The 12,553-nt window shown below is 37.8% G+C and overlaps 1 protein-coding gene across 1 annotated transcript; it reads left to right on the plus strand.

The window, feature by feature from the left end:
• Nucleotides 1–2,417: 2,417 nt before the first annotated feature.
• On the plus strand, nt 2,418–6,138 carry LOC107702183 (extracellular calcium-sensing receptor-like). Its single transcript, XM_016504425.1, has 7 exons — nt 2,418–2,461; nt 2,562–2,853; nt 3,094–3,882; nt 3,956–4,180; nt 4,356–4,479; nt 4,621–4,834; nt 6,090–6,138. Exons 1-7 carry the CDS (start codon nt 2,418–2,420, stop codon nt 6,136–6,138), a joined length of 1,737 nt encoding a protein of 578 aa, XP_016359911.1.
• Nucleotides 6,139–12,553: the final 6,415 nt, after the last annotated feature.

Raw genomic sequence — 12,553 nt, forward strand, 5'->3', positions numbered from 1 at the left:
TCTCTTTGTGTTTTTCGTTTCCCCCTCTCACTACAATTTCCTTTCCCCTCTAGTCCCCTCATCAGGGAACTCCCTTAACTCAACTTTAAATTCAGGTCCCGAAACTAGGATTGACTCCTTTCATCAAAAATTTTTTTTTTTAATCGTAAATCGTTGAAACCGATGGCTAGTCGACACCCCAGCGCGTACGGCTACCCTCACCTACGATCGACACGACACTGCCACGCGCATTATCCTGCCCAACCAAACTTTATGGATCAATGTCCCTAAGGGTTCGATCCTCCATATTGACGATTTAGCATTGTATCACCTTACCGACGACGAGTATCAGGCTGAACTCGAAATCTCACCCTTCTTCAAACAGCATTCCTTCGTCCTCGATCCAGAATTGGAAGAAAGGATCAAGGAGGAAGGAACGCAACTTATTGATTTGACTCCTGTTGATACAGCTTTAGAAGCTATCGCTCGCCTTCCGCCCGCTGGCGCGCCAATCATTCGGTCTTGGTCTGCCGCTGATACAGCGCTTTGCGTTTCTACTATTGTAGGATATGTTGTGACTCTGACACTTGCCTTCCTCCTCCACAAGCGAGTGAACGCCGTCCAAGAGTCTTTCAACAAGTGCACGTCCGGCGTCCCGCGCATGTTCCGACGTGATAAGACTGACCAAGAACCCGAACCGGTGAACTCAACAAGCCTGACTGAGATTACGCCGATACCGCCTCGTCGAACCTCTGACAGCTAGAGTAATCGAAACGACCCAATTCTAGACAATCCTAAACAATGCACCCCTATCTCAAGTTTCGAACCTGTTCATTCCCAAATTACCCAAGTCCTGCACCAGGACTCAGTCAGTGATGGAGATCTTTGTGTCTTGTGTGTGTCTGTTCCCTCTCTCTGTCTGCCTCTTGTTCCAATGCCCGCTGACGTTCGCAAGGGGAACATCACCGCGCAAAAGGGGGATGTGTAGGATCTCTGTCTTCGAACGGACCCACTTACACACATGAAACAATCACATTCCATTAAGGCAAACTGAGGCACCCCGATGCAACCAGCTGCGGTCGTAAAACTCATGCAGGGTCAGTGAAGGGTTGAAGCAGTTCCTGTCCTATTTAGCGTATCTCTCAAGAGACTCAAATAAAAAACAGTGCTTAAACCCTAACTCAAATGAGGATACAAATCTATCTTTGTTTTACGGGCTTTCAAGGACCAGATGCGTGATACCCCTGACCATTTAACACATAAATTGCTAAATCCGATAAACAGAAAGTGACAGATTAAGAGCTCTCTGTCCAGGATAAGAATGGCAGAAAAATTAAGTAATCAAAGTCATTACAATATATATATATATTGTAGCAAATTAGCTCAAATGGAAATTTGAGATATTAAACGAGAGATACAGTCACACACCTGAATATGAGCGTTTAGAGCTTAACTTATACAAATAACGAGTGGTAACTAGGCTAATATAATAGGGAAACATACAAACAACACATGCATATACCAGATACATTTGTAACTGATTAATTATAGTCTAAATAAAGAAAAAGTATTTATGTGTGTGTGTTATGTGAGCATGGTGTAGTTTGCTGGTCAGCCAGGCTGTTGGTGCCTGGCTTACCGGGGGTCATTTGGTCTCTTTGGAATGTGTTTGAAGTTCAATGGGGAGACGAGAGTGGTGAAACTGTTTAGCATCTCCTTGATAGTGGGGGGAACCATTGGCAATTTAGCACTCATATAAATGTAGAATGTGGGGCCATGTCTGTAATTTATGTGCAAATGTCAAAAGGCTAAAAGGGGTCTCTAATACATAAAACCCCAATTATCATCCATGATTTTAAGCAGATGCTACACACACACACACACACACATATATTTATTATATATTAACCAGTATAAATAAATACATAATTATGTTATGAATAATGTTATAGAATGTTAAGTAATTGTATTGACTACAACATTTACTAGTCAATAAGATTTGTGTGAGTAGAGGTTGAGATTTGGAAAAATGCTACCAGATGTGTAGTCTCTGCGATTTACATTTTCTCTTCTCCAGACACTTTAGTGTAAAAGACAAGAAAAATCTAAGTAAAAAGATGGAGAAAACCAATACAAAAACAATAAAGTTTGTTATGGATTTAATATGCCCCAAAGGACATTTGAAGATATGACAAAAGGCAGACATAATAAAAGGCAGCACTGTTTTGCCTTAGAGGATCTTGTCCCACATACATACTGGCATGGCAAAGAGGACTGTGTCAATGCAGGTACTGCTGCTCATTGTACATGGCATCTTAGTGCCAGCTTCAGCACAAGTCTGCAACCTGCTTGGTCAGCCTGCTTTACCTTCACTTTCTGCAGAAAGAGACATCAACATTGGGGCGATTTTCTCAATCCACAGAAATGCTCTACTAAAAATGCATAATTATACTTCCAAACCAGATCCAACAACATGCGCCAGGTCAGTATGATGATACTGATGAAAAAACAACAAAAAAGGTTGTTAAATATAAATGATTCTTTGCAGAATGTAATACAGTTGATGCTTTTATTCACCACAGCTTAAACTTGCGCGAGTTTAAATTTTCTCAGACGCTGATTTTTGCCATTGAGGAGATTAATAACAGCACACAGTTGTTGCCTGGTATTTCTTTGGGCTATAAGATATATGACTCATGTCGCTCTTTCACTCAAACAATCCTCTCAGGCATGGCTTTGATGAACGGTTATGAAGACACTTTGAGTGATACATCCTGCCCTAGACCACCAGCTGTTCATGCCATTGTTGGAGATTCAGCATCCTCATCCACCATTGGCTTGGCATCTGTAGTTGGTCCATTCAGCTTACCTGTTGTAAGAACTTACTTATCTGCTGCTGGTTAGTGTAATCAGAGTATGATGAACGTTTGGAACTTATACAGAAAATATAGGCTTCAGATCAAATGTTGAAAATTGAAAGAAACTGTTGTAAATATAGAAACCAATGTATTGAACTGTGTAGATTAGCATACTTACATAGTGGTATAAGAACTGAAAAGTATTTTTGATAAACTATGTGGTTAACACATTATACCCTGCTTCTTTATATTACAGATCAGTCATTTTGCCACATGTGCATGCTTGAGTGACAGAAAAAGGTATCCATCCTTCTTCAGAACAATATCCAGTGATTATTACCAAAGCAGAGCTCTGGCTCAGCTTGTCAAGCACTTTGGCTGGACCTGGGTTGGGACAGTTAGGAGTCGCAATGACTATGGTAATAATGGAATTGCAGCATTTGAGGAGGCTGCAAAAGAAGAGGGGGTTTGTATTGAATACTCAGAGGCCATATTAAACAATGATCCACAAGAACAGTTTCTGAAGACACTGGAGGTGATTAAAAAGGGCACCGCCAGGGTTGTGCTTGCTTTTATTGCATTAGGAGATTTTCTCCCCCTCCTGAAAGTAATTTTGCAACACAACATCACAGGCATACAGTGGGTTGGCAGTGAATCCTGGATCACTTCTCGAACTCTTGCAGCAACAAAGGAATACAGTTTCCTTTCTGGAGCTGTGGGTTTTGCTATAGCAAATGCCAAAATTATGGGCCTGCGAGAGTTCCTAGTGAATGTGCACCCTGATCAAGAACCAAAAAACGAACTTTTAAAAGAATTTTGGGAAATAGTTTTTCAGTGCTCGTTCAGGAACATTGGCAGTGATGGCTGTACTGGTTCAGAGAGACTTGCAGAGCTGCAAAATGAATATACTGACATATCAGAGCTACGAATAGTAAATAAGGTGTACACTGCAGTGTATGCCGTCGCATATACACTACATAACATATTAAAAGACTTCAGATCCTCCAGCAACAGCAGCAAAATAGGATGGCCTATACCACAAATGGTAAATGAGGAGCACATAGTTTTATACTGAAACTACTTAATGTAGGACTAATGTTCCTGATGTTTCTTCTTAGGTGTTGAAGTATATGAGGGATGTGAGATTCACTGTTAAAACAGGTGAAGAAATCTTTTTTGATGAAAGTGGTGATCCAGTAGCACGATATGACCTTGTTAACTGGCAGCCTGCTGAGGATGGAAGTCTGCAGTTTGAGCATGTGGGCCTCTATGACAGCTCACTGCCTTCAGAACATCTTCAAGTCAATCATGAACACATACTATGGGCAGAGAAAAGTGGACAGGTAGAGTTAATTATTAATATCAAATAACTGCTTGAATCATACAATGCACAGTGACTGAAGAACAGTCAGTTGAATATGTGTGAAAGTGATAAAAGTTATTATTTAAGATAAGTTATTTTACCAATTCAAACCATCATCATTGTGAGGGTTTTATATGACAACTTATTTCATATAGTTGCCTGTGTCCGTGTGCAGTGAGACCTGCCCCCCCGGCACTAGGAAGGCTGTGCAAAAAGGTCGACCTGTCTGCTGTTATGACTGTATTCCATGTGCAGAAGGAGAAATCAGTAATGGCACAGGTAAAATAGTACATGCGGGATAACTCTCATGAAATTATGTTAAAGTTAAGTGTAATATTGTCCTCTTTGTCAAGTGAATTTACAATGCACTTTTCATTCGCTAATATTTCTTTTTTACATACTGGAATCATTTCTTCACAGATTCTAGTGACTGCTTTCCTTGTGATTTGGAGTACTGGTCGAACGAAAGGAAAGACAGATGCATATTAAAAGTGGTTGAATTCCTGTCTTATACAGAAATCATGGGGATGGTGCTCTGTATTTTTTCCTTTATTGGAGTGTTATTAACAGCAATGGTATATTTTCTGTTTTATCTTCATAAAGAAACATCTATTGTAAGAGCCAACAACTCAGAGCTGAGCTTCCTGTTGCTTTTCTCGCTCTCACTGTGTTTTCTCTGTTCACTTACTTTTATTGGCCGGCCCACTGAGTGGTCCTGTATGCTGCGTCACACAGCATTTGGGATCACTTTTGTCCTTTGTATCTCCTGTGTTCTCGGGAAAACAATAGTAGTGTTAATGGCCTTCAAGGCTACACTTCCAGGAAGTAATGTCATGAAATGGTTTGGGCCTGCACAACAACGACTCAGTGTTGTTTCCTTAACGTTAATACAGTTGATTATCTGTGTGCTTTGGTTAACAATATCCCCCCCTTTTCCATATATGAATTTGAGCTATTATAGAGAAAAGATCATCCTTGAATGTAACTTAGGTTCAGCTCTTGGTTTTTGGGCTGTTCTGGGTTATACTGGCCTGCTATCAATCATGTGTTTTGTTTTAGCTTTTCTTGCTCGGAAGCTCCCTGATAACTTCAATGAAGCCAAGTTCATCACATTCAGTATGCTCATATTCTGTGCTGTCTGGCTCACATTTATCCCAGCTTATGTCAGTTCTCCTGGAAAATTTACTGTAGCTGTGCAGATATTTGCTATATTAGCATCAAGTTTTGGTTTACTATTTTGCATATTTGCTCCGAAATGTTACATAATTTTGTTAAAACCAGAAAAAAACACAAAGAAACAAATGATGAGGAAATAGTCATCTACAGTTCTTTAAGCTTAGTAATACTCATGCAGCGGAAAAAAAGCCTTTGCTTTCTGAGAACTGAACTTGAAGAAAACAACATATAATATCTGAAAGTCTTCTGTTTGTAAACAATAAACAAAATACCCTTAAGCAAAATCACAGGCTTTGTGCTTTTGCATACTGTGAATGGCTTTCATAAAAATGGGAAAGTGTTCAACATTGCTGCTTAAACTCACAGAAAGAATACATTTCTGTCCTCTGAAATGATAGGTTCCCATGTTCTCATGAGTAATGAATGGCAGTGCTACTGTCAAGTCTTTCTGACTCTTCTGGGTCAGCACTCTCAATGTCCATCTCCATGAAAGCCATATTCTTGACCTGCATTGTTTACTTCCTAATCAAAACTAAATGGGGGGCATTTACTTAACAAGAAATGGAAATTTGTTGCCGACATACAGTTTAGCACTGTTGCTCTTTGGGGATCCACGCAGAGTTCAATCCCCTCCCCCTTTCTCCCACTCTTCCTATCTGAGTACTGTCCTATCATAATAAAGGCAAAAATGCCAAAATTAAATCTTAAAAAAGAAAAAAAAGGGAAAAAAAAGAAGAAGGAAATGTATGTACACAGGTTTAAACCTTTTATGTGCATGTTATGTTTTATTAAATGCAATCAAATTATTCTAAAGTCATTAAAACAGTGTTGTTTTCATACGTTTTCTTTTTTTTCTATACTTTTCCACACCTGAAAAATACTCAAACCAAATTCCATACTTTTCCATACTTGTAGGAACCCTGCTCTCGCTTGGCTGGCTAAATGCATAAAAGTGACCAGCTGGATAAAAACTGATGCAAATAGATGGTAACAATCATGACATTAAATGTTTGAGTCAGACTTGCAAGTATTTTTATCACATTTTTTAATCGCTTGAGGTGAAACAAAATCTGTGTTCTTGCCATGGTGTTATTACTGTAATTTTGAGATGACAACATGTCAAGTTATACTTGGAGTTGAATTATGTGTTTCTATGGCAATACGATCAACGTTAAGTGTTTACTTGCATGCATAACTCATAATTACAACTTGTAAGCTGGGAATGTTCTGAGAAATATGACTTGGACCACATGATGTGACTGCTATACCACCTGACTGCGACCAGCTTGAAGTGGTATGGTGCAGACTGATCAGCAGTTCTGGGTCTAAAGCCTTCTACAGACTGCACAATTTTAGCAATCCTATAAAATCATTGCAAATCACACTGCAACATGGATCTAATAACAGGGTTTCTGCAGACATGAACAAGTTAAATTTAAGACTTTTTAAGACCTTTTTAATACCACCTTATATGAAATTTAAGACCTAAACCTGTAATGGAAATACACATTTTATTACATACATATATGTAATATTTAATGTGTATAAATTAAAAAGAAAACAAAATATAATTGCTGTAATAAATGGTATTTATAACTACGATATACAGTGAACTTTTAATGTCAGCAGACAATATTCCATACAAAATATCCCCGCAAAATAACTGCATCATTGAGATTTTTGGTGGAGTAAACAATTTATTCTGAAGCAATATTTTCATCAGTGTTCTATAATGCGTGCACTCTGTAGGTGTTTTGAATGTTTTTTTTTGTGCGTCGTGAGAACATTGAGCAAAATAGCTCACTTGCCATGGTATTATTTAACTATATCATGTTATGAATAAACTTAACATTTTTAATTTTTACCTCAGTGTGTTTCTTCTGAGTTTATGTGTGCGGTCACGCTCATTTGTTCTGAAGTCTCGAGACAAACCTTGGGTATGGTATGCATGTAGACTATATGATGATAACACCTAGTGCAGTGATTCTCAACCCCGCGGGTCGCATGCGCATCCGCACAATTCATTTTAGTTTTTACATTAAGTTAAAAATGTACTAAACAAATATAATCTATAATGTTTTTATGTAAAATAATTTTGTTTTTCATATATTATTTTCAGACATGAGCAGACCTGTACTCACGTAATTAACGTTACACATTTAACGAACACTTACAAACGCACACTTTGGCAGAATTCAATTCAAATAGTCATCAGCAGCAATAGTTCGGTAAATTTAAGCATCAGAATGGACAAATTTGTTATTAAGGGAGAAAAACGAAATGTGGAAAATGCCAGCGAAGGAACACATTCAAACAAGAATAGTCGAAGTATCAGCAGTGAAGGTAGGAGAGTGCTGGACTTTCGGCATCAACTTTCAGTTTGCCCCGCCACTCACTTGAAGATGTTCAGGCAAAAGGAAACACCCATACTATGCAGCAATCACCCTTAATTGCAGAAATGTGGCTAAACGTCTCTGGAGAGAACCTCAGATTATTACATTTGAAAGTGCTTTCCATATTTGGATCAACATAGGCTACATTTGTGAATGCACATTTTCTGCAATGTTGCGCGTCTTACAGACTACAAATTACAATCACAACTTCATTGTGCTGTTACTCCTTTCCGGTCAGCACCTCCCAGCATCAGGTGCTTTATTAATGGTGAGTAGAATTATTTATTTATCTATTTCAATGAATGTAATCAATTAGATATAATAATATTTAGGCTATAATATTATAAATCTGGTTGGTTTGTATTGGTGATGTAATATGTAAATGATATGTGTGCGGCCCGTGAGACTTGCACTTGGACCATAGTGTGGCCCAGTGGAAAAAAAGGTTGAGAACCACTGACCTAGTGACTTGTAGATACCATTGAAGAATAAAATGTCATCAGCATGCGCTGACCACAACCAGTCACAGTTTGGCAGTTGTACTTTTAATGTGTGCTGAAAAAAAAGAGGAAGCTGTGAAAGAGGAAGGGAAAAGAGTTTGAAGTAAGGAGTTTTAAGTTTTAGTGCCATGTCACATTGATCAACACAACATTTCATGTTGAACCAAATCAAATTCGTCTTGGTGTGAGGAGGCCTTTACACTTAAAACTTTGTGAGTAGTTTTAATCTTTAAATTCAGTCACAAATTCAATTAAATTAGGCAACAAACCAGATGCAAGTCAGATGTTGTGGGTGCAGCTAGCTGGAAAATCTGTGGCAATGCAGGGACTGCAATGGGCTGTTCCGGACATAATCCAGAAAGTCCAGTGAAATTAGTCCAGAATAGAAACGGCAAGGTAATCCAAACAGGAGCAGGAACCAGAACACAGGAACACAGTACCGCCGCTCCCTATACGCAGAGTACGCAGTTTGCGTAGGGCACCAACTCCCGGGGGGTCACCATCCCAGTTGCTCAAAAAAAAACAAAAAAAAACACGTGACACACCAAGTGCCATTCCCGCATCCGTGCTCACGGCCGCTCGCACCTCATGTTTGAGGCTGAATGCAAATGATCATAATTGATGGACAACTATACCCGTGAAAAGACATCAGCAATCCGGTGCCGAGAGAAGAAAAAAAAAGTGAAAACGATGCTCATGCATCACTTTCAGGCACATTCATAAGCCTGTGAAACTTTTTTGGCTGTTGACGTTTTGAACGTCGTTCAAATTTCACCACCACCAACGAATCTAACATTCTCCATGTTCCCTTACGGAAATTAGCCATGGTTTTAACATTAATAAAACCAAAAATCATGGTTCTTGTAGCCATGGTAACTGCAAATTAACCATGGTTTTGTTACTTCAAATAATAATTTACATGAAGTATTAAGATGATCATTTTTTGTGGTTATAAAAACAGACCTAAGCCAACAATAGCCTTTCAAATGACTTAAAATGCATTATATAAAAACAATGAGACAATAATGATTGGTTAATTAATAATTATATGGTTTCATTGAATAACACTGTTCAAATGCATAATGTAGGCTAATACAAAATAAACAATTTATGTACATTACATGTTATTACAAATGCCTGCAAATGGAGCCAAAGTCCATGTAATTGCTGCTGCTACACTTACAGGACAATCAAATCCTTGTTTAATAGGCTATTGACCACACATTTAATTAAACTATCCACTTAATCTTTAATTTTTGGCCACCTTTTTGCTATATATAAGATGACACAGCCTCTATAATTTCTTCAACAAAAAACATGTGGACATAACCACCCTTGCAAAAAGTAACCATGATTTTATGATAGTAAAACTGCTTAATTTTCTTTTGCATGATTTCTGAATGCTTCAGACTATAAAATCAATCAGACAACTGTATTAATGAAATCATAGCCATAGGTAACTGTCTAGATTTGTAATTTGTAAATAATACAATTTATTTATTTATTTACTTTTATATTTTATTAAAGTTCTATTTTGACCCCTATAGTAGGTTGTTGTTTTTTTTACTTCCATAATATTTGAGGGAGGGGGGCACAATAATACAATCCTTCTTAGGGCACCCATTTGACCAGCAGCGGCCCTGCAGAAACAGTACAGCTGAGGAAAAATTGCACAAAAAACAATGCACAAAAGAACCACAATGAGCTGACAAAGACAGAAGAAACATAGCCACTCTAAATAGAGCTGATGAGCAACAGCTGGACCTGATCAGCTCATCAGCGACACTATTGCTCAGCAAAAATATTCAAACTGAACCAAAAAACAGCGATACACCACCCACGGTACATACTGTGGTATTCTCACAGTGCACCAAACACCCAAGCCCAAATAATGAATCAAATAGTAAATCAGAGTGTCAGCTTCCGATAAATGCACAGCATCACTATAAATGCACATAATAACTATGCAATTATGTAAACATAATGAACTGAAATAAATGCACTTGTTTCTATTACTCAAAAATGCATTAGTCGAGTCACCTTGAATTTTATTTCTGTAATGATCCTGTGTTAATTTACCATGCATTCTGCTTGGTTCTGTGTGCCATAGAACACCAAGTGAATGGGAATAGGAGAGGTGATATGACCAAAATCTTATAATACATCACAGGGCTGGAGTGGGACTCATTTTCAGCCCTGGAGTTTTACGCCTTAGACCGGCCCACTTTCTTTTTACATTTTTTTTTTTTATCTATTATTCGCTCGCTTATCTCCTACAACTGAGGTTTTTGTTTTTTTTGAGCAAGGTGCCACTGTCAGGGGAGTCAAAAGATAATTACATCATCATTAGGGTTGCCAATTAACTTCAGAAATGGAAAATAAGGGCTAATTGTGATTCTTTATCTTTTATTCTTTAAGAAAATAGTGTTTATTCTTTTAGAAAATAAGTGTTTATTCTTTAAGAAAATAAGGGACAGAATAAGGGACGATCCAAATATTTGTACTGTACAATAATGTAGGCCTATATCTGCCTGCAGTTAAAAAGTTATCTGAAATAATCACATTTGTTTTGCTTAACCCATTTATGTACAATTATTCTAAAACATTTTTTTAATGTCATACAAAAAATGCCATTGGCCTGATTAAATTTGACCATTATAGAATTGTGACTTTACAAGGGTAGTAATTTAGGAGGTGAAAATACTGTGAAATTACAAATGGCATGGAATTTTAAAGCATACCAACTGAAGGTCTATGAAACGTCAGTCAATAAAGCATTTTTTTAAACAATGACACTTAAAGTTTTGAACTAAAATATTACTTCAACCATATAGCCTGTGAATGAATAAAAATGCATACTTTTCAATGAAAGAACACTTACCGAGTGTAGGTTGCTTCTGGTGCTTCGATTTGTACTTCAATATAATGAGGTCCAAGTTTAAGAATAGCCTACACTAGGTTATTTTTTTTTCTCCATGTATTTTTTTCTCTCTCTATTTAACAGCATTATCTTACAATGAAATATGTCTTCGTTCAGGTAGACTGAATGTTTTCCTGCCTTGCTAAATGTTAGGCTCATGATCAATAAGTTGCATTCGCCCAAACTGATTTTGTAAAATCAAAACACGGACAGTGAATCTGGGTGCAGCCGGCAGAGGATTCCGCTTGGTCTTAAAGCCATCCTCAAATGCCTACGTTCACTAATAACAATGATTTTCGCAAAGAGAATGATTAATTATCAATTGAGAATTTGATATTATTATGGTCTGGTGAAAATAATAATATGGACTGCGAGAAAATAATAAATAAAAGAGTAGGGCTGCTGTGAGTGCAGGCAGCATATTTCAACCCAGTAACATGACAACACACCGACCCTCACGGCCAAAAAACAGACCGGCCCACCGGGAATCCTCCCGGTGCTCCCGATTAGCCAATCCGGGCCTGTACATCATGATATATAAAATTAACAGTGCCCCCTATATACAGAATTTCATGCAAAATCACTTGCATCATAACAACGTCCCTAAGGGCACTGAAAGATACAATAAAAAGGCAGAACTTTTCCTGTTTTGCCTCAGAGGTTCTTGCTCTGCATACTTATTGGCATGGTAAACAGAACTGTGTCACTGCTGCTAATGCTGGATGTACATGACATCTGTGTGCCAGCCTCGGAACAAGTCTGCAGACTGTTTGGTCAGCCTGCTCTTCCTGTACTTTCCATTGAAAGAGACATCAACATTGGAGTGATTTTCATAATCCACAGAAGTACTCTGCTAAAGATGCATCTTTTCACTTCCAAACCAGAGCCAACAACATGTGTCAGGTCTGTGATAACTCTTTGAGAACAAGCATTATGAATACTGAACTATACTTTACATAAATATTTGCTTTATTTTCACAGTTTGAGCTTGTGTGAGTTTAAAGTTGCTCAGATGCTGATTTTTTTTTTGCAATTGAGGAGATTAATAACAACACTCAGTTGTTGCCTAGTGCTTCTTTGAGCTATAAAATATATGATTCTAAAAAAAAAGTTTCATTTGGACATTCTGCTGCTGAGAAATAGCTTATAAAAATGTAAGAAAAATGTGTGTGCTCAAGGGAAATTTTTCATATCTGTCTAATTTGACATTCGATACCTCAGGACCAGGGCGGAGTGGGACTCATTTTCAGCCCTGGAGTTTCATGCCTTAGACCAGCCCACTTTGTTGTTTTTTTTGTTTTTGTTTTTTTGTACTGGCATTTTCAGTGTGGCCTTTTCATTTTCTATTATCCATTTTTTTATCT

The sequence above is a fragment of the Sinocyclocheilus anshuiensis genome, unplaced genomic scaffold, assembly GCF_001515605.1.
Source record: "Sinocyclocheilus anshuiensis isolate Anshui unplaced genomic scaffold, SAMN03320099.WGS_v1.1 scaffold618, whole genome shotgun sequence".
In the NCBI taxonomy this organism is placed as follows: Eukaryota; Metazoa; Chordata; class Actinopteri; order Cypriniformes; family Cyprinidae; genus Sinocyclocheilus; species Sinocyclocheilus anshuiensis.